This window comes from Tupaia chinensis, unplaced genomic scaffold (genome assembly GCF_000334495.1).
Source record: "Tupaia chinensis unplaced genomic scaffold, TupChi_1.0 Scaffold000605_1, whole genome shotgun sequence".
NCBI lineage: Eukaryota > Metazoa > Chordata > Mammalia > Scandentia > Tupaiidae > Tupaia > Tupaia belangeri.
Window position 1 is genome coordinate 306,587 of NW_006160123.1, and position 23,671 is coordinate 330,257.

The 23,671-nt window shown below is 40.6% G+C and overlaps 1 protein-coding gene across 4 annotated transcripts in view; it reads left to right on the plus strand.

Moving 5' to 3' along the window:
• The window catches only part of UBR1 (ubiquitin protein ligase E3 component n-recognin 1), a 162,010-nt gene that overhangs the window by 13,163 nt on the left and 125,176 nt on the right, over window positions 1-23,671 (plus strand). For all 4 annotated transcript variants that reach the window (XM_027775784.1, XM_027775785.1, XM_027775786.1 and 1 more), the window contains exons 2-4: window positions 8,506-8,762; window positions 13,446-13,524; window positions 21,482-21,592. In XM_027775784.1, the coding sequence (XP_027631585.1) occupies window positions 8,506-8,762; window positions 13,446-13,524; window positions 21,482-21,592 (447 nt within the window). The remainder of the gene's footprint in view (window positions 1-8,505; window positions 8,763-13,445; window positions 13,525-21,481; window positions 21,593-23,671) is intronic.

Below are 23,671 nucleotides of genomic sequence, written 5' to 3' on the forward strand. Positions count from 1 at the left end.
TTTTTTTTTTTTTTTTTTTTTTTTTTAAGAGAGATTTTTGCTGTAGGGTGCTTGTGCTCCCTGGAGAGACAGAGAGAAAGTTAGAAACCATCCCCTGGGATGGATGACTGTGCCACAATCCCTTCTCTTGTGTTCTCACAGGATTTTGGACACAAAATGCACATGTGCCCAGTGTGAGTTTTAAGCCACCGGGTCCAGGACTCAAACCACAGTCAACTACGTGGGAGTCCAATGACGTAGCCATTATGCCATTTGCTGGTTTTTTTTTTTTTTTTTAAGTTTTCTTCTGTAAGTGTGCATGTGGGAAAGAAAGTCACAGAGACAGCACCCGCAACAGGGTCCTGATGCCACAATCCACCCCCAGCTTCAGCCAGCACCAGATCATGAGCATGTGTTTGCCTGGAGTACTCAGGGAGGTCTCTGCATGTGAACCTGGAACCTTCCCATGTGACAACCTCTCAGAACATAGTGTTTTACTGCTGTACCACCGTCTAGTCCCCTTTGCTGCAGTATTTAACAGGAGAGGAGAAACCAGGTACTTTGATCTTTGGGGGAAGGTATTCTGTGTGTTATTGCAAATATTTTATCTTGATTTGTGGCTTCTTTTCATTTTTAAAAACTATGCCCTTCTGCTTTTTGGTCCTTGTAGCTAGAGAACAAGTTTGTGAGAAAAGGAGGGCTGTTGCAGTGCTGCCATTTCTTCCACCTTTGGACTCTGCGCATCTTGCAGAGCTTCCAGCAGCACCATGCTGGGACAGAGCAGCCAGAGGCTCACAACCTCCATGGTCTATAGGAGCCACTGTGAGGAGGGCCTGCGGAAGAATCCGCCATTTTCAGTGGAAAACAAATGGTGATTACTCATTATGATGACTACTTTGGTTCTGGGTTTGCTGCACCTTTTTTTTTTAGTAAGACTCCATTGTTTAAGAAATAAGGATAATAAAGATGTTTCAGTTCATTCATTTAATAGATATAAAGAACTTTTTTTTTAGAAAAAAATTTTTTTTTGCTATAAGGGTGCATGCACTCACTGGAGAGAGAGAGAGACAGAAGGCAAGAAATCCCCCCCCCCCCCGGGGGGGGGATGGCCTTGCTGCAATCCCTTCCCCTCCATGTTCCTCTCAGGATTTTGGGCATGCAGGCACGCACACCTGCCTGAAATATTGTTCAAGTCACCAGTTTCTGGGCTCAAATCATGCTGTTGGCCTTGTGGGTTCCAGCTGCCTTAACTACCATGCATCCCCTGGCCCAAGAGAGGGAGAGGGGAAAAGGATGCCCTTGTGGGAATGGTCACCCTGCAATCACTTCTGCTCTTTTCTCCACCCTGTTGGAATTTTTGGCATGCATGCATATGCACGCCCTGAATGTTTCTCAAGCCATTAAGGCCAAGGCTCAAACAGGAGGGATCAGGCTGCCTTAAGCACCAGTCCACAGCACTGGCCCTAATGGGTGCTTTTTTTGGGGGACAGGATCCTTCCATGTGTGTGACCACCCTGCCTCAGCATCCCAATTAGCTAGGATTATAGGCGTGCACAGCCACACCCTGTGTGCTCAGTTTAACCTAGGAACTAAACTGGGTCCTCCCATGTGGCTGCTAGCTTCCTTCCTAAATGGTGGCACTATCTGTGTGCCATAGTGGCTGGTTCTTTTATTAAAAAAATATATTTTTTATTTAACTTTATTTATTTACTTATTTTTAATTTGACCAGAGAGAAAGAGAGAAGGCAAAAACAAGCCACCTTTTCTTTTCATTTTTAAAAACTATGCCCTTCTGCTTTTTGGTCCTTGTAGCTAGAGAACAAGTTTGTGAGAAAAGGAGGGCTGTTGCAGTGCTGCCATTTCTTCCACCTTTGGACTCTGCGCATCTTGCAGAGCTTCCAGCAGCACCATGCTGGGACAGAGCAGCCAGAGGCTCACAACCTCCATGGTCTATAGGAGCCACTGTGAGGAGGGCCTGCGGAAGAATCCGCCATTTTCAGTGGAAAACAAATGGTGATTACTCATTATGATGACTACTTTGGTTCTGGGTTTGCTGCACCTTTTTTTTTTAGTAAGACTCCATTGTTTAAGAAATAAGGATAATAAAGATGTTTCAGTTCATTCATTTAATAGATATAAAGAACTTTTTTTTTAGAAAAAAATTTTTTTTTGCTATAAGGGTGCATGCACTCACTGGAGAGAGAGAGACAGAAGGCAAGAAATCCCCCCCCCCCCAGGGGGGATGGCCACACTGCAATCCCTTCTTCTCCATTCTCCTCTTGGGATTTTGGGCATGCACGTGCCCGGATGAGTTTTAAGTCTGGGACTCAAACCGTGATCAACTACGTGGGCTTCCAGTGACCTAACCATTATGGCCCCTGCTTGTCCTGGTATTAATATTTTAAGAGGCGCAATCACCATCTCTGACAATGGGTCAAACTCTTAAAATCAGAGCATACTAGATATGTTTGTACATAAACTTATGACCTGAAAAAAAGAAAAAAAAACTCTCCCTTTTTATTCATTTATTTATTTTAATTTGAGAGGTACAGAGTGAGAGAGAGGGAAAGTGAGAAAGCAAGTCACCAGTTTCAGGACTTGAACTGCGGTCAGCCATGTGGGAGTCCAGCACCCTTAACCACCATATCACCTGCCAGGCCCCAGATCACTCATTTTTGTGAATTTTTTTTAAATAAAAAAATAATTTAAATTTGACCGGAGAGGGATAGAGTGAAAGAGAGAAAAGAGAGAGAAAATGAGAAAGCAAGTTGCCAGTTTCAGGCCACAAACTGCAGTCGGCCATGTGGGAGTCCAGCATCCTTAACCACCACGCCACCTGCCAGCCCCATTTTTGTGAATTTTTACAGTTGCCAATAGGTGTGAGTCTAGCACCACAATATAGATATCGAATCATTTATTTACCTGAAAAATTCCATTGCTTGGGACCAGCAGGTAGTAGTTACATCTGGACTCTCACATGGCCCACTTAGGTTTGGGTCCTGGACCTAGTGGCTTGAAATTCATGCCAGGTATGTGAGCCCAAAATCCCAAGAGAAGAATGGAGGAAAAGGGACTGTGGCGTGGCCATCCCCAACCCCCCAGAGTGATTTCTTGCTTTCTGGGTTCTCTCCAGTGAGCGTGAACACTCTATATCAAATCTCTCTCTCTCTCAAAAAACAAATTCCATTGCTTCCACTTTGCAGTGGATCCCTTCACCACAGTCAACCCCTAGCAACCACTGCGTTGTTTTCTATTGCTGTAGAATTAGGTTGTCGGGAAAGTTATGTTGTATTTTTCTGTTTTTCTATGCAAAAATGCTTCATGACTTTCCCAACAACCCAATAGTTTTGCCGTTGCCAGAATGTCATATGAATGGGATTAATCGTATATTGCTTTTATTTTTTTTTTTTTGAGAGGTTTTCGCTATAGGGCGCATGCGCTCGCCAGACAGAGAGAGACAGAGAGACAGAAAGCGAGAAATCACCCCCCCCCAAGGGGATGGCCACACTGCAATCCCTTCTCCTCCATTCTCCTCTCAGGATCTTGGGCACGCACGCACATGCGCCCGGTGTGTGTTTTAAGCCACCAGGTCCAGGACGCAAACTACAGTCGACTACGTGGCAGTCCAGCGACATAGCCATTACGCTAACTGCTGGTCCCATCATACATTGCTTTTTAAAAAACAAAAATTATTATTGTATTTTTATTAAATTATAATTAATGTATACAAATATAAAACTAAGAATAAATGCCTTAGGGGCCAGCAGTGACATGGTGGTTGGGTTCTGGACTCCCACATGGCCAATTACAGTTTGAGTCCGGACCTCACGGCTTTCTCTCTCTTTCTCTGGTGAACTCGCATACCCTGTATAAAATTAAATGATAATAATAAATAAAATTAAATAAAAATAAATGTCTTATACTTACAGATTTAAAATGACTATAAAAGCAACATAAGATACTAATAAATTAAGAAAGCTAACCGTTAATTAGAAAGATGTTAACTAACTAATTTGCCAATGTGGGGTTGATAATAGAGAGCTGTGCCCTCAGCCCTCTGTTTCCTCTGCCTTCAGCCTGCTATACTGAGTAGCATTAATAATGTTGTACTGGTCAGATGGTTTGGGGTAATCAAATCTCACATTTAAGCCTGAACTATCCATTAGTGATTCCCAAATACCTATTTTAACAGAGCATTGCATGATACCTGGAAAGTTGCCATATTCAATTGGAGATAAGAGCAGAATGGTAGTGGTATTAAAATTTACAGATGGTGTCTATTAAACCTACTTATTGTGAGAATCAGAAATTTGGCACAAAAAAAGATGGGACTTTTTTAGTTCATATAGATTCTGTCTGCATGGTCCCAACATAACCATTTTTTTTGAGAGGTTTTTCACTATAGGGCGTGTGCGCTCGCCAGACAGAGAGAGACAGAGAGACAGAAAGCGAGAAATTCCCCCGCCGGGGGATGGTCACGCCGCAATCCCTTCTCCTCCATTCTCCTCTCAGGATCTTGGGCACGCACGCACACGCACTCAGCGTGAGTTTTAAGCCACTGGGTCTGGGACGTGAACCGCGGTCGACTACGTGGGAGTCCAGCGACATAGCCATTACGCCATCTGCTGGTCCCCCAACATAACCTTTTGAGTTTGACTTCTTTTTATTTTTTTTTTAAGGAATTATATTTAACTTCATTTATTTATTTATTTTCTGAGAGGTTTTCGCTATAGGGCGCATGCGCTCGCCAGACAGAGAGAGACAGAGAGACAGAAAGCGAGAAATTCCCCCGCCGGGGGATGGTCACGCCGCAATCCCTTCTCCTCCATTCTCCTCTCAGGATCTTGGGCACGCACGCACACGCACTCAGCGTGAGTTTTAAGCCACTGGGTCTGGGACGTGAACCGCGGTCGACTACGTGGGAGTCCAGCGACATAGCCATTACGCCATCTGCTGGTCCCCCAACATAACCTTTTGAGTTTGACTTCTTTTTATTTTTTTTTTAAGGAATTATATTTAACTTCATTTATTTATTTATTTTCTGAGAGGTTTTCGCTATAGGGCGCATGCGCTCGCCAGACAGAGAGAGACAGAGAGACAGAAAGCGAGAAATTCCCCCGCCGGGGGATGGTCACGCCGCAATCCCTTCTCCTCCATTCTCCTCTCAGGATCTTGGGCACGCACGCACACGCACTCAGCGTGAGTTTTAAGCCACTGGGTCTGGGACGTGAACCGCGGTCGACTACGTGGGAGTCCAGCGACATAGCCATTACGCCATCTGCTGGTCCCCCAACATAACCTTTTGAGTTTGACTTCTTTTTATTTTTTTTTTAAGGAATTATATTTAACTTCATTTATTTATTTATTTATTTTCTGAGAGGTTTTCGCTATAGGGCGCGTGCGCTTGCCAGACAGACAGAGAGAGACATAGAGACAGAAAGCGAGAAATTACCCCGCGGGGGGATGGTCACGCCGCAATCCCTTCTCCTCCATTCTCCTCTTGGGATCTTGGGCACACACGCACACGCGCCCGACAGGAGTTTTAAGCCACTGGGTCTGGGACGCAAACCGCGGTCGACTACGTGGGAGTCCAGCGACATAGCCATTACGCTAACTGCTGGTTCCCAAATTTGTTTATTTATTTTTAATTTGACTAGAGAGGAACAGAGTGAGAGTAAAAGAGAGAGAGTGAGAAGGCAAGCCACCAGGTCCAGGACTTGACTGCAGTCGTCCATGTGGGGAGTCCAGCACCTTAACCATCATGCTACCTGCTGACCCCTCTATTTTTTTAACTTGACTAGAGAGGGACAGACTGAGAAAGAGCAAGGGGGAAAGCAAGAAAGAAAGTTGCCAGGTCCTGAACTCGAACCATGGTCGGCCATGTGGGAATCCAGCACTCTTAATCACCATGCCACCTTCCAGCCCCAAGTTTGACTTCTTTCACCATAATGCATTTTTTTAATGAGTTATTTTATTTAACTTCATTTATCCATTGATTTATTTTAATTTCACCAGATAGGGACAGAGTGAGACAGAGAGAGAGAGAGAAAGTGAGAAAGGAAGCTGCCAGGTCCAGGACTCGAACCACAGTCGACCATGTCGGAGTCCAGCACCCTTAACCACCGTGCCACCTGCTGGCCCCACCATAATGCATTTTGACATTATCCCTGTTGTGTGTATTGATAGTTCATTCCTCTTATTGCTGAATAATTTTTTTACGATTTGGATTTACCACATTTTTTTTTATTAATTTGCCAGTTGAAGGACGAATTGTTCTTAGTTTTTGGTGGTGATGAATAAAGCTGTAGCATTTGTGTACAAGTTTTTGTGTGAACCTAAGTTTTCATTTTTTGGGGAAATAACCTAGTATTGGATTGTTGGGAAAATAACCTAGTATTGAATTGCTGGGAAAATCATGATGCATTTTTGCACAGAAAAATACATTATGATTTTCCCAGCAGTCTAGAAGTTTGGTTGCTGAATTATATGATAAATGTATGTTTATAAGAAACCATTATACTCTTGTAAAGTGGCTGCACTATTTCGAGTTCCCACTAGTACCTCTCTTTTTTCAGTTTTTCTGCATTCTTGTTGGCATTTGATATTGCCAGCTTTTTCTTTATTCATGATAAAATACTTGTGTGCCCACAAGAGATAGTGGGGACGGAGCACCTTCCACAGTGTCTGTTTACATCACGATCCCTTTCTTCCAGTCCTCCAGCCCGTTGAATCTTGGGCAGTTGTGTGTACGCCTGGCATGTTTTCAGGCTGACCAGGCAGGGAACTTGAACTGGGTTCATTGTGTGGGATCTGCCCTCTCTTGAGCAGCATATCACCTGTGCTCCACAGAGCTAGCAGGATATTGCTAGTTTTTCATTTTAATCATTCTAATAGGTTGTGTAGGGATGTCTTATTCTCTTTTCAATTTTTATTTTCTTAATGATTAATGTTGATTTGTTTTCATTTTCTTTCTTTTTTTTTTTTTTTTTAAATTAGCTGTAGGATGCACATGCTTACCAGAGAGAGAGAGAAGATGAGAAAGCATCCTCTAGGGAGATGACCTGCTGCAGTCCCTTCTCCACTCTCCTCTTGGGATTTTGGACATGCACATATACACACCCTGCTTGTTTTTCAGGCTGCTATGTCTGAGACTTGTCCCACGTAGTTGACCGTGTGAAATCTGCCACCTTAACCACCACACCACTCGGTGGCTTCGACCTATTATCGTTTACAAATAAGCCATCTGTATCTGTTTCCCTTAAAGACCAGAGATTTTTACTTTTTTTTTTCCCTAGAGAGTAGGTACACTGGCCAGAAAGAGTGGGAATTGAGAACCCCCTTCCCCCCATGGGGAGTGGTCATGTTGTAATCTCTTCTTTTCCATTTCTCTCTCCTTTCAGTATTTTGGGCATATATGCACATGTGCCCTGTATATTTCTCGAGCCTCCAGGTCTGGGACCTAAACTCAAACTATGTGGATCTGGCTCCCTTAATCACCAGACCATGGAGCCAACCTTTGGTTTTACTTTGCATGAGTTCTAATTTATTGCTTTTTAAAAATATGATTAGTACTTTTTGTGTTCACTGAACTATGGCTTACATATATTTTGATCTTCTGTTAAACACTGTGGTTTCCTAAAACAGTTAAACTAAGAGTATAGGAAATGTTTTGCCGATACAGTCAAAACTGATTACTGACTCAATTCATATGGCAGGAGTTAACCATAGCTGCTCTCCTTTTTATTTATTTCTTTTTTTGCAGATACCTGTGATCTGTGATCGGCCACTTCTTTTTCTTTTCTTTTTTTTTGAATAAGTTTTATGCTATAGGGCGCGTGTGCTCGCCAGACAGACAGACAGAGACAGAGAGATAGAAAGCAAGAAATCACCCCCCGGGGGTATGGTCACACAGCAATCCCTTCTCCTCCATTCTCCTCTCGGGATCTTGGACACGCACGCACACGCGCCTGGCGTGAGTTTTAAGCCACCGGGTCCGGGACGCGAACCGCGGTTGACTACGTGGGAGTCCAGCGACATAGCCATTACGCTAACTGCTGGTTCCCAAGCCACTTATTTTTCAAGGTTCTTTTGGGGGGGGGCGGGGGGGGTGAGGGTAGAGGTTTTTTGCCTTAGGGTGTGTGTGCTTGCCAGAGAGAGAGACTGTGAGAGGGAAAGTGAGACATCATCCCTCAGGGGAATGGCCAGCCCTCGGTGTCTTCTCCTCCATTGTCTTTCTGGGATCTTGGGCACGTATGCAGCCATGCCTGACAAGAGTTTCAAGCCATGGGGTCCAGGACTCAAACTGTGTGTGTCCATGTGAGAGTCTAGTGACATAACTGCTACGCCACCAGCTGGCCCCACGTTCAAGGTTCAATTTTTAAAAATCACCCACTTTTCCTTTGTATTGGTAAGGATAAAATATATTGTAGCTACTTTTGAAATTGTGGACTTATACTATAATTTGTACCCCTACACAGCCAGAAAGAATTTGTAGGAAAGACTAATTTTCATCTTCTTTTCTTTCAGTGGTGGGATCAGCAAGGTGACTTTTATACTGCTTTCTTACATCATTTGGCACAATTGGTGCCAGAAATTTACTTTGATGAAATGGACCCAGACTTAGAAAAGCAAGAAGAGAATGTTCAAATGTCAATATTCACTCCACTAGAATGGTACTTATTTGGAGAAGATCCAGATATTTGCTTAGAAAAACTGAAACACAGTGGAGCCTTTCAACTCTGTGGGAAGGTTTTCAAAAGTGGAGAGACAACGTATTCTTGTAGGTAAGAATTAGAAATATATAAAATTGTTTATAATTACAATCTTGGTATTCTCCCCCTGTAGCATGATATATCTTTAATGGTGTATTACTATTCATAACATATTTAATCCTACTTAATGCCTTTTTATTGTACAGTTATAAGTCTGTTTTTGCTAGTATAGCCTATTTTTGAATATATGACTTAGAGTTAATCAGTTCTCTCAGTTTTTCTTCCTGTTCTCCAAATGTTATGAAAGTGATAGATTTCTGCTTTATTTATAATGTAGTTGACATACTCTTATCTGAAACTCTTGAGGTCAGGAGTATTTCACAATTCTGAGTGCTTCTCCATTAGAGTCAGGGCAGGGCACCGTAATCAAACACAGCATTTCTGTGACTTTCTAAATATAGGCACTCCTCACTTAATGACTGAGTTCTGTTCCCGTGACTAGGTCATTAAGCAAATTGCTAGATAAACTTAAAGGTGGATGCCTTGTGGTGTGTGTGGGCACCGTAGGGTATGTATTTTACAATAAATATCACATAACACTACATAGAATAATATAATTCTATCCATACTGAAAACATACATTAGTTAAGTGCCAGAAAACAGTAAGACATACTATATCACAGTAATATAAACCTGGCATAATTATTTTTGTTTATTCTGAATATTACTATGGGTGCACAATAAAGTACAAATTTCTAAATGAGATGTGTAGTGCTGTGTGATTGCAAACGCTTTGTGTAATGACTACTAACTGCAGGAATGAGACAAAGACTGAGAAAGGGGATTTCCTACGCTAGAGAACTGGTTATAAGCCTGAGTGTTCATGAAATAGGTAGGGTATTTAGTGAGGAATGACTTGTCACAGCAAGTGCTATAATTCCATAGTCTCATGTTCTGTCGGATCCTTTTTTTGTGTGCCATTGAGTGAAATTTAGTGCAAGGCCTCAGAAAACAAAACCTTTCAGTTTCCGAGCTTTTTTGATTTCAGAATTGCTCATAAAGAATGGTGAACCTATAGGAAGGGGTTGAATAGAAGAGGGAACCAGTGGTTAGTGTAATGGCTATGTCGCTGGACTCCCATGTAGTCGACTGCGGTTCGTGTCCTAGACCGGTGGCTTAAAACTCACGCCGGGCATGTGTGCATGCGTGCCCAAGATCCCGAGAGGAGAATGGAGGAGAAGGGATTGCGACATGACCATCACCCTGGGGGGTTGATTTCTCGCTTTCTGTCTCTATGTCTCTGTCTGTCTGGCGAGCGCACGTGCCCTATAGCGAAAACCTCTCAAAAAAAAAAGAAAAGAAAAGAAAAAAAGTTGAATAGAAGAGACCAGTAATAGGGAAACTGGAAGCAGCTTTATTCTTTCTGTTCTTTGTAAAAGCAGTTACTTGAAGCATCATGGTAGTACTTAAAGCTTTTTTACTCCTTACTGCTGTGTGAAATTTTTTACTTAAATCTTAGAAGAGCTTTTAGTTTTTCTCTTTTGTTAGAGGTAGTTAAGGTTAGGAGTGTGCATTTTTAGACTTTATAAATACAGAGAATTGTTTCTCCTTCACTATAATTCTAAGTTTGACTGATTTATGCATATATTTAATAGTTGTTTATTACATGCTGTCTTTCTTTATCCTGTTTTCTCAGGAAAAAAATTAGTTTTTACATCTTTTTTTTTTTAAGGTTTTTGCCATAGAGCATTTGTGCTTGCCAGAGAGAAAGTGAGAAATCACTCCCAAGAGATGATGGCCATGCTGTAGTCCCTTTCTCCTCCATTTTCCTCCTGGGATTTTGGGCACACACCCACTCACACCTGGCGTAATTTTCAAGCCTTCAAGTCCGGGACTCACACTGTAGTCGGTCAAATAGGAGTCTACCACCTTAACCACTACGTCACCTGCTAGCCCTTTGCATCTTTTTTTTTAAATGCTAGAAGGCGCACATCAGAGAAAGAGAAAGCATACCCCAATGAGGCCAACTTATACCACAATCCCTCTTCTTCTAATTCTCCTTTCTGTCTTGGATCCTGTGCACACACATGCCTGGTACATTTTTCTTTTCTTTTCTTTTCTTTTCTTTTCTTTTCTTTTCTTTTCTTTTTTTTTTTTAAGAGATTTTGACTTTAGGGCAAATGCACTTGCAGGAGAGACAAAGAGAGACAGAGAGACAGGAAGTGAGAAATTACACTCCAGGAGGAAGGCCATGCTATAATCCCTTCTCCTCCATTCTCCTCTCGGGATCTTGGGCATGCACACACACGCGCCCGGCGTGAGTTTTAAGCCACCGGGTCCGGGACTTGAACCGCGGTTGACTATGTGGGAGTCCAGGGACATAACCATTACACTATCTGCTAGTACCTCTGGTATGTTTTTCAAGCCTTCAGGGCTGGAACAGATCCTGGTTAGCCCACTGGTTTGCCTTCCTCTGTGTAGTGCTTACCTGCTATGCTATAGGGCTGGCCCAGCCTTGGGATTTGATGTACTATTTTGCTATGTAGCATAAAAAGCTACATTTATCTGGGAACCAGCAGTTAGCTGGTTATGGCTATGTCGCTGGATTCCCACGTAGTCGACTGCGGTTCGTGTCCCGGACCCGGTGGCTTAAAACTCACGCCGGGCGCGTGTGTGTGCATGCCCAAGATCCCGAGAGGAGAATGGAGGAGAAGGGATTGCGGTGTGACCATCCTCCCTGGGAGATGATTTCTCGCTTTCTGTCTCTATGTCTCTCTCTGTTTGGCGAGCACACGCGCCCTATAGTGAAAACCTCTCCAAAAAAAAAAGCTACATTTATCTTAAATATTTTTAACTAAAGCCCAATCAGTTTCAGCTAGAGCTTAGTAGACATCTGAAGCCTTTATATTTCTAAATGTTTCATGGAGACATTTTTAATTGTTAGAACTGAAGATCGGTACTGGCATTTAGGGAGTAGAGGTCTTTCCTGAACATCTTACAGTACACAGGACTGTTCCCTTCACACCCAAGAAATAATTATCTGGCCTAAAACGTCAGTAGTGCTAAGACTGAGAAATTGTACTATAAACAGGTCAACACACCTTATATATTTTACAGATTATTATTAGGCAACCTTTATTTCTCATTAGCCCCCCTCCCCATTTTTTTTTTTTTTTAATTTGCCAGAGGGCGTGTATGCTTGCTACAGAGAAACAGAGAGAGAAGGTATGTAAGAACAGGTATTCCCAATGGGACATGCCATGATCCCTTCTCCATATCTCTCTGCAGGATTTTGGCCTGCTTGGCCACAGGCTTAGTGTGTTTTTCAAGTCGCTGGTTCTGGCACTCAAACTGCACAGTCAGCCATATGGGATCAAGCTCATGTAACAACCAGGCCACAGGTTGGCTCTTTTGTTAGTCTTTTAAAAATTATTTTTAGAACTCTCTCTCTCTCTCTTTTTTTTTTTAAGAATTATTTAACTTTTGGGGCCGGCAAGTGGCATGGTGGTAAAAGGCGCTGGACTCCCACAGGGCTGACTACGGTTCAAGTCTCGGACCTGGTGGCTTGCTTTCTCGCTTCCTCTCTCTCTCTTTCTGTGTCTCTCTGATCAAACTGGAAAATAATAATGACAGTAATAATAAATAAAGTTAAATAAAATAATTCTTAAAAAAAAAAGAATTATTTAACTTTCTTTCTTTTAATTTGACCAGAGTAAAGGGGAGAGAGAGAGAGAGAGAGAGAGAGAGAGAAAGCGAGAAAGCAAGCCACCAAGTCCAGCACTCAATCTGCAGTCAGCCATGCGGGAGTCCAGCACCCCTAACCACCACACCACCTGCCAGCCCCAAAACTCTTTTTTAAGAATTTATTTTATTTTATTTTTTATAATTAATTTTATATATTCATTTATTTTTTAATCTGACAAGAGAGAGACAGAGAGAGAAAGAGAGGGAAAGTGGGGAAACAAGCCACCAGGTCTGGGACTCGAACTGTGGTCGGCCATGTGGGAATGTCCCGTACCTTAACCACCACGCCACCCTCTGCCCCTCCCCCCCCAAGAACTCTTAAGTTTTATCTTTTTAACTCTTCTAAATAAAATATTTTAAAAATGATTCCTGTACTTTACACTAATTTATGTTGTTCTTAATGTTTTCCTAAAAATGTTAAATAAAATATAACAATTTTAAAAATTGTTGTTAAGGGAGAGATTAAGGTTTGAATTTCATTCATTCAGTAAATGTTGATTATCTACTCTGAGACCGACACTGTTCAGGACACATTAGCATACAAAATAAGTAAAAATCCTTTCCCCTACAATGCTTGCATTCTAAAGAAGGTAGTCTTTACTAAAGCCTCATTTAACAATGAGTAATCAGTGTTTGTAAAACATATTTATAAATGCAAGAGTGAGATGATGGCAGGTAATAGGAAGAAAACTGATCATTTTTCTCAAAACTGATTTTGAATTTTAACTGAACAGTTTGAAACTAGGGAAAGGCTCAAAGTTATAAAAATGATTTAAGAAACAAAATCAAACATCCAGACATAGTCAGATTTGACTAACATAAGTCTAAAAGTTATGTTATCAACGTTATTCTTGTTCAAAACATTTTTTGAATTCAGTTTTGAAGCCTTTTCATATTTAGTTTCATATGTAGTTCACCGTTCTGAAACCCATTCACAGTATATTGTAGTACTACCCTAAGCATCAGTGAGAGTCATCTAGAACTTGGAATCTAATTTTCTGTTTTTTTCAGGGACTGTGCAATTGATCCAACATGTGTACTCTGTATGGACTGCTTCCAGAATAGTGTTCATAAAAATCATCGTTACAAGGTATGAGAATAGATGCATAACATCTCCAGAGTAGCAGGAATCTGATGGCCATCTAGTCCAAATTCTTGAATAGTACTTGAATTCCTGCTATACAATCAGTGATAATGTAGATCTTTTGCCTCAAGTTAAACATGTCATATGTAGGATATCTTATACCCCAAGAGATAGCCCTTATAATTTTTTGATGTGATATGTATCATTTTTATATAAAAAGTTATATAAAGCATATGAACAGTTTCAAGAAGAATTATAAAGCAAACACCCACATAACTACTGATCAGGCCAAAACACAGGAAGCTCTTGGATCCCATAGGCCTCCCCATTTGCCCCTTCTGAATCACAGTTTCTCTATCTTCCCTTGATAGAACCTCTCTTATGTTTTATGGTAATGGTTTTCTTGTTTATTTTTTTTCCCTTTTAGCTTGTTACCCAAATAATATTGAATAGTTTTATCTGTTTTTTTGAGCTTCATATAGATGGGGATCATGGTGTATAATTTTCTTTGAATAGCATTATGTATATTTGTAGCTGTAGTTCATCCATTGACTTTATAGTTTTGTTTTGTTTTGTTTTTTTAATGGAGAGTTTTTTTGTTTTGTTTTGTTTGCTATAGGGTGCTTGTACTCGCCAGAAAGACAGAGACAGACAGAAAGGGAGAAATCACCCCCCCCGGGGGGATGCCACGTTATAATCCCTTCTTCTCCATCCTCCTCTCAGGATCTTGGGCATACACACAAACGCACCCGGTGTGAGTTTAAGCCACCCCGTCCAGGACTCAAACCATGGTCAACTCCAGTGACATAGCCATTACGCCAACTGCAATCCCAACTTTATAGTTTTTAATAAACCACATTTTCTTTATTCATTATACTATATGTGGACATGTATGAGATTTTTTTTTCAATTTGGGGTTATTATGAATTTTTGTTGTTGTTGATGTTAGAGGGTATATGCACTTACCAGAAAGAAGAGAGATAGCATCTCCCAGTAATGTGTGGTTGCCTTTCTTCACTTCTCCATCTCATGGGGAGTTGGGGCCCATATGTACCCAGTGTGTTTTTAAGCCACTAGGGCTGGGATTTGAACTGCATTCAGGCATGGGGGATTAGGCTTCCTTAATGACTGCACTTTGGGGCCAGCTATGGACATTTTGTTTGTGCATTTTTGGTATACAAGTACAGAAGTTTCTCTAGGGTATATATCTAGAATCGAATTGTCAAGTTATAGGGTTATGTATCTCCAGTCATACTTTACAATGTTTTCTAAGATGATTGTACCAATTTGTAGGACCTGCAGCTATATGAGTTTCTGTTACTCCACATACTTACCAGATTTGGTATTGTCATACTTTTTTACTTTAGCCTATTTGGTGGATATATAGTAATAGCACATTGTGGTCTTAATTGTATTTTCCTAATACTTAGTGAGATTGAAGACTTTTTTTCCCTATTACATTTTAACTACTAAAAAAAAATTTTTTTTTAATTTAACTTTAGTTTTTATTTCTTTACTTATTTTTAATTTGACCAGAGAGGGACAGAGCAAGAGCGAGAGTGAGAGAGAGAGATGGAACGTTAGAAAGCAAGCCACCAGGTCCAGGACTCAAACCACTGTTGGGCATGTGGGAGTCCAGCACCGTTAACCACTATGCCATCTGCTGGCCCCATTATTACATTTTTAGATGAACTTATTATTTTGTACTGAAAAGTAGTATTTCTTTCATTCATTCATTCATTCATTTTTAATTTGACCAGACAGGGACAGAGTAAGAGAGAGAGAAAGGGGAAGTGAGAAAGCAAGCCTCCTGGTCTGGAACTCAAACCATGGTCAGCTATGTGGGAGTCCAGCGCCCCTACCAACCATGCTACCTGCCAGCCCCTGAAAAGTATTTCTCAAATAATAGAGCTAGTTCTTTATTCTGGGGTTAGACAGACAAATTGACGTTTGTTTATTTATTTTTAATCTTTATTTATTTAATTCCATTTGTTATTAATTGTATTTTTAAAAATTTGACCAGAGAGAGATAGAAAGGGAAAGCGAGAAAGAAAGCCACCAGGTCCGGGATTCGAACCAAGGTCTGCCACATGGGAATCCAGTGCCTGTAACCACCACGTCACTTGGTGGCCCCCCCCATAATTGATTGTTTCTATTTGTATATGTGATATACCTAAAATCCTTTGTAAATATAAATAATGTCTGAAGTTATTTTGACCATATCTTTCATAAAGTGGCAAGTTTCATGGATTTAGACTGATTTCCACATAATCACTTCCATTTCAGGAAATGATGGGCTGTAGGTATAGGGTACAGGTATTGTGCACAAGAGAAAAACAGATTGGGAGCCTATGCTATAGTGAGTTTAAAATGTTTTCCCATGGGGCTGGTAGGTGGCATGGTGTTTAAAAGGGCTAAACCATGATTCAAGTCCTGGACCTGGTAGCTTGCTTTCTCACTTTTCCCCTCTCTCTCTCTCTCTGATCAAACTGGAAAATAATAATGATAATTAATTAAATAAAATAATTCTTAGAAAAGTGTTTTCCTCAAGATTGCAAAGCGAATCATCTGTAGAATTAACATTAGTTATAGTTTATACTTCCAAATTATCTTACTTAATTTTATATTTTTTGTTATGCTAAAGAACTCAAGAAATTATGCCAGGAATAGAAACAAAGAGAATGTTAGTCATTTCCTTTCATTTTTACTGTGAGACTGAAAAGAAGAGATTCTGAAAGCTCAAGACCACAGCTTGCAAGTTCCTCAGATTTGAAGACTCATAAACCTATGCCTTTGTTTTTGTTTTTGTTTTAAGAGAGATTTTAGCCATAGGGCATGTGTGCTTGCCAGAGAGATAGAGAAAAAGTGAGAAATCACCCCCTCCTCCTCAGGAGAGTTGGCCACACCACAATTCCTTCTCCTCCATTCTCCTCTTGGGATTTGGGGCGTGCATGCACAAGTGCCCAATATGAGTTTCAAGCCTCCAGGTCTGGGACTCAAACTACAGTCAGCTGTGTGGAGTCCAATGCCTTAACCACTACACCATCTGTTAGCCCCCTTATTGTATGCTTTCTAAGCTTTAGGAGTTTGTGTGTCCTAAAGTGCAATTTCAGAAAACTTAAAGTAGGACATAGAACTTTTGTCTTTTTATTTGGCCAACTAAGTTTTTTAAAATTGATTTAATTTATTATTATTTTTAAAAATTTAACCAGAGAGAGAAAGGGAAAGTGAGAAAGCTAGTTGCCAGGTCCAAGACTCAAACTGTGGTCGGCCGTGTGGGAGTCTAGCGCCTTAACCACCATGCCACCTGTCGGCCCCACTAAGTTGAATTTTAATTTTTAAAAAAGGGCAAATGCAGGATCAGCATATAGTGCAATAGTTACATCACTTGATTCCCACATGGCCGACCCTCATGCGAGTCCCAGACCTGGAGGCTTGAAACTCACGCCAAGTATGTGTACATGTGTGTTCAAGATCCCAGGTGGGGGACCAGCAGTTGGTGTAATGGCCATGTCCCTGGACTCCCATGTGGTCGACCACGGTTCGAGTCCCAGACCTGGTGTCTTAAACTCACGCCAGGCGTGTGTGCGTGCGTGCCCAAGATCCCGAGAGGAGAATGGAGGAGAAGGGATTGCGGCATGGCCATCCCTCCTGGGAGGTGATTTCTCGCTTTCTGTCTCTCTGTCTCTCTCTGTCTGTCTGGCGAGCACACGCGCCCTATAGCAAAAACCTCTCAAAAAAAAAGGAAAAAAATAATAATAATTTCGAGGATGGCAGGTGGCGTGGTGGTTAAGGGTGCTGGACTCCCACATGGCTGACTGTAGTTCGAGTCCTGGACCTGGGGCCTTGCTTTCTCACTTTCCCTCTCTCTCTCTCTTTCTGTCTCTCTCTGATCAAATTTAAATAAATAAATAAGGTAAAATAAAGTAATTCTTTAAAAAATAATAATTTAGGGGACCAGTGGGTGCATGGTGGTTAAGGCACTGGACACTGGCTGAACATGATTCAAGTCCCAGACCTGATGGCTTGCTTTCACACCTTCTCTCTCCCTGTGTGTTCTCTCTGGTCAAATTAAAAATAAATGAATGAAAAAAAAAATCTCTCTAAAAAATATAATAATATATTTACCTAGGTAATACACTAAAACTTACATTTTAAAAATTAAAATAATACGAAGAATCTAAATAAAAATTGCCTGTTTTTCCCCATTGTATTTTCTTCTCCAGCGGTGACACTGTTAACAATTTAGTATGTATCCTTACTGACTGTATTAGGCTTGGTTGGGTTGCATATGTGTGTCTGTGTATGTGTGTGTAAATGGGTTCTACTGTATATTCTGCTTTGCAGCTTATTTTTAATTCAGTATATCATGAGGAGTATTCTATGGTGATACATATTTCTTGGTTTACTTTATTGCTATGTGTATTTCTTTTTGTGAAAATAGCATATGTTTAATCTTTCCTCTTTATCTAGACAACTAGTTTATTTCCATTTTTTAAAGTTGATCAATACATCATCATCTTGAATGAATACATATATATATCTTTTTATATAAATGAATATAAACTAAAGAGTTCCTGAGGCGATTCTTATAGGCAGTTTTTGTTTTGTTTTAGAGATTTTTTGCTATAGGGTGTATGCGCTTGCCAGAAAGACAGACAGAAAGTGAGAAATCACTCCCTGGGGGAATGGCTACACCGCAGTCCCTTCACCCACATTCACTTCTCAGGATTTTGGGCATACATGCACACATGCCTGGTGTGATTTTCTAGCCACCGGGTCTAGGACTTGAACCATAATTGACCTCATCGGAGCCCAGCAATGTAACCATTGTGCCATCTGCTGGTCTCTATAGGGAAGTTTTCTGGGTTAAGGCTATATGCAGTTAAAATTTTTTCTTTAAATACTTATTTAATTGTATTTATTCATTCATTTTTTTAATTTTAATTTGGCCAGAGAGAGACACAGAAAGAGAGAGAGAAAGTGAGAAAGCACACCACCAGGTCTAAGGATTCCAACCATGGACAGCCATATGCAAGTGTCCAGCGTCTTAACCATCACACCACCTACTGGTCCCACATTTAAAATTTTGATAAATTTTTTTTGGAGTTTGTTCCATGGCATAGTAGTAGTGCACTAAAGTGAAGTTGGATCCCACATGACAACAGCAGTTTGAATCCCTGGCCCAGTTTATATGAAACATACTGGGCACACACAGGAGCCCAGTGGCCAATAGGCAGGAGGACTGTAGAAAGAGAATCACAGTGTGATTAGACCCTATGGAGGGTATTCTTCCTCCCTTTCTTTCCCTCTTTTTTCACATCTATGTCCACTTTCATGAATAAGGGGGAGTTTTAATTTCATAGGTTTTCTTTTTATTGTTGTAAAACACACATTCAAATCTATCATCTTAACCATTTCTACATGTACATTTTAGTGATACTAATTACATTCATAATGTTGTCCAACTGTGACCAACATTTAATTATCCCTTTAACAGAACTAGCTTTTTTTTTTTTTAAAGTTAATTTATTAGTGGAGAGATTTTTGTCAGGGTGTCTCTGTGTCAGGATCCGCCTGTCCCCACTCCCCCAGGTAACAGGGAACACAGGCACATCCTGCTGTGTACAGCCTGTTCAGGTTGGGCCAGAAACCAAAACTCGGGCTTCTATGTAGCCTTAGACTCTGAGCAACAGCTTTTTAGCATGTGTCACTGCCGCTGAGCCCAGAGCTCTTCTTCATTATATGTTTGGGAAGAGGAAGTTTGGGGGAAGACTCAGAATTGTGTTACTGGCATCATCATCTATTTACATTCGTATATTTTAGATACTGTTTTTTTTCTCCAGAAACATGGAATGGAAAAAGGTTGTAAATAAGTTTTCATTGCTGTGTGACATCAATCTAAATGAAAATACTTAATACATTTCTTAAGTGCTATATGAGTATCAACATAATTTCTTTTAAACTTTTATCTACATTTATTTTATGCTGACTTTGTTCCCATGCCATAAGTTTTCGTGTCTTCAGTTTCTTCTGGGATATCTTTTTCTTCTGTGCACCTTCCTCTTCTGATTTAGGAACAGTTTGCTCCTTTTCAGTCAGGATCATCTCTCTGTGGCAGGGGGAGCTCACGTGTGGGTTAATCCTCCACCTATGAGCTCTGTAAGCACCACAGTGCTTCTTGGGTGCTTTGTTCACCTGAATATGCTCAATGACCAGAGAATGTACATCTAAGTCCTTAAGTTCAGCATTGCTCTCTGCATATTTAAGCATGTGCAGCTATAAGTCAGCACTCTTTTTGCGCCACTGACCTGTGTCCAGCCCTACTGTTTGGCCTGGACACATCTACCAACTCCATTACAATGACGGAATGGCACACACTGCTTTTGTAAAAGTGACATCCTTCAGATATTCGGTGACTTTTCAGATATGCATAATCCTGATGGCCTGGGCAGTATCACGTGTGTTCTGAACACGAAGATTTGAACCTCTTGATATGCATGACAAATTGTGTGAATAGCAAACCATTTTCAAAGATGATCTTAGGTCGCTTACAAGAAGAAATATAATTATATTTAAAAGTCTGTCTAATTAAAAAAAATCTCATTACTCAAGCATTGTAGAGATTTTTTTTACATACTTTGCAATCTATTCTTCACCATTAGTTCAAAATTTAAACAGCTGTTATTTTAAAAATTAGTTAAATTTCAAAGGCTTAGCCCATTTTTGGATAACAGAAGTACCTGAGATTGGGTGGATATTAGAGAATAGAGGTTTATTTTGACTCACAATTCTGGTGGCTAGAAAGTCCCAAGGCATAAGGCTGGTCTGCAGCATGGCAGAGGGAAGTGTGAGTAGAGCAGCTGTCTGTAAGTTTCCATGTTTTGTTCTAGTTTTATTTCCTCTGCTTATATTCCCACCAGAACTCATTTATAGGGATCCCACCTTAATGACATTATCACAACTCAGAGGTCCCTTATCACAACCCTGAGACACCATGAAGAAATTTAGTTTTCACTAGATACTTCTTTCTCTCTCTCTCTCTCTCTCTCTCTCTCTCTCTCTCTTTCTTTCTTTCTTTTTTAGGGTTTTGCCTATGGTGCATATGCTTGCCAGAGAGACAGACAGAAACACAGAGGGAAAGTGAGATATCTCTTCCTAGGGTGGTGACCATGCTGCAGTCCCTTCTCCATTCTTCTCTTGGGGTTTGGGTTCTCATGCACACGTGCCCAGCATGATTTTCAAGGTACCCGGTCTGGGACTCGAACTGTGGTTGGCCATGTGGAAATTCAGCACCTTACCCACTATATCACCTGCTGGCCCTTCATTTAATACTCTTAAAATACAGTTGAGTCCTAACACGTGAATTCTTGGTGACAAAAACATCACCACTACTTCCCCAAGTCCAAATTTCAAAACATGAACTTTTGGGGGGCAAACCATTACGCAAACCAGAACACTTGACAATTTTGTAGGTCTGTTTTGTTATATTGAACTACTCAGGATTTTGAGAGTTTTGTTTGTTTTTTGGGTAACTGCTCAAAATGGATTTTAATTTTTAATTTCTTTTTTGAGGTTTTTGCCATAGGACATGTACTCACTGGAAAGGGGAAAGGAGGGGGAGATAGAAGAAAAGTGTGAAAGCACCCCCCAGAGGCTATGGTCATGCTGCAGTCCCTTCTCTGTTCTCCTCCTGGCATTTTGGACATGCATAGATATGTACCAGTGTGAATTTCAAACTGCCAGGTCTGGGACTTCAACCGTGGTTGGCCATATGGGGGTCCACCTTCTTAACCACCACACTACCTGCTGGGCCCACAACATGATTTTCATTACATCCAGTTTCTATTATATTATATTATATTCATGTATTATTGAATGTTTGTTATTTGGGTCATCTTTATTATTATTCACCTTTGTAATGTGTTTTGAAATCAAGACAAACTTATTTTTCATTTACCAGATGCATACTTCTACTGGAGGAGGATTTTGTGACTGTGGAGACACAGAGGCCTGGAAAACTGGCCCTTTTTGTATAAGTCATGAACCTGGGAGAGCAGATGCCACAAAAGAGGTAAGAATATTTTCTTTAACTTAAGGATGACCTCATAGACATGGGGAGTAGAAGAATGGGCCTTAGAGACTGGAAAGAGCATTGAGGTGGGAAGAGGTGAAAGAGGAATGTTGGTTAAATGGAAACAAAATTACAGATAGATAGGGTGAACAAGTTCTAGTGTTAAAAAATTATTCTAGGATAATGATAGTTAAAAAGGACTTACTGAGTCAGCAGGTGACTTTGTGGTTAAGACACTGGACCCCACATGTCCCAATCTGTGATTCAAGTTCTGGATCTGGCAGCCTGAAAAACATTCTAGATACATTGGTGTGCATGCCCACAATCGCAACAGAGAATGGAGAAGAAGGGATTGTGGCATAGCCATCCCCCCTAGGGGGTGATTTCTCACTTTCCTTCTCTCTCTGTCTGTCTCTGGTGAGTGCCTGCACCAAATAGCAAAAAATCTAAACAAAGCCAAAATAATTTACTGTATAACTCAAATTAGCACAAAGGAAGGATTTTCAATATTTCCATTCCAACACAATGTATTGACAAATGGTTAAGTGATTGATATGCTCATAACTCATACTTAATCATTACACATTTTATCCTTGTACAAAAAAAAAGTACATATTTACCCCAGACATATTTACAACCATTAGATGTTAATTAAGAAAGGAAATTTTAAAAAATTGTTATTTTGGGGGCCGGCAGGTGGCATGGTGGTTAAGGTGACTGAACTCCCAGTTGGGTGAACCATTGTTAAAGTCCCACACCTGACAGCTTGCTTTTTCACTTTCCTTCCCTCTCATTGTCTCTCTCTGGTCAACTTCAAAAAAAAAATAAAAAAGACAATGAATAAAATTAAATAAAATAGGGACCAGCAGTTAATGTAATGGCTATGTCGCTGGACTCCCATGTAGTTGACTGTAGTTTGTGTCCCAGACTTGATGGCTTAAAACTCATGCTGGGGCTAACTAGTCATTGCAGGGGACAGGAAAAGTGAAGATTTTCTACTGATTATTCAGCCTCCAGCAAATAAAGCTAGCGTGACAGGAGAGTTGAGGCCTTCAGAAGAGGAGCTAGCGTGACAGGAGAGTTGAGGCCTTCAGAAGAGGATTCCTCATGGCTCCTACTAACTAGTCATTGCAGGGGACAGGAAAAATGAAGATTTTCTACTGATAATTCAGCCTTCAGCACACAAAGCTAGCGTGATTGAACTTCAAGAATTCGAAAGAAAAACACCATCTATCAGATGACAAGAAATCACCGCAGGACCACAAGAAATATGGGAAGGCAAGAAAATCCCTCTCCTCCAAGGGAAAAGAATAACTCCTCTTCATCCACAAGCAGTTCAATGCAAATCATGGAAATGTCTGATAAAGAATTTAGAACATTCATAATGGTGAAGCTAACTGAGATGGAAGAGAAGAGAGACAATGAACTGTTAAAGAGAAAGGAGAAAGAAGTTGACGAGTTCTAGGAGGTGAGGAAATTCTTAGAAGATCTAAAAGAGGAATTACACGCTTTACAAGAGTCAAACGGAACTGTTAGAAATGAAATCTATAATACAGGAAGTCAAAATCTCCCTTGAAAGTATTAAAAGCAGAGTAGATCATACAGAAAATAGAATCTGTTTAAGTGTTAAGAGAAAGGCAATTTCAGCCGAGAATACTGTACCCGGCAAGATTATCTTTCATGTGGGAAGAAAAGAAAAGAACATTCTCAGATAAACAAAACCTGAAAGAGTTTACCAGCACCAGACCAGATCTCTAAGAAGTTCTCAAGGGTGTGCTATATCAGGAAAATTAAATACAGACCCACGGAAAGAAGAGTTCAGAAACTAAGAAAGCGGCCAACTTAATTGTAGGGACAAGTCTGGAGTTGAATTATTATATCCCAGAATTTAATAGGACAAATGGAACCAGAACAGAAGATAAAGTTCATTAAGTCACTATGCAGTATATTCTGGATGGGAAATCACATTTTGTATGCTGTGATGATGCTTAGGGAAATAATGTAAATTAAGTTACAAAAAAAAGAAAAGTTTCAGAAAAAAAAAATCCATTCGATGACCGCAGTTAAGATATATAGCCC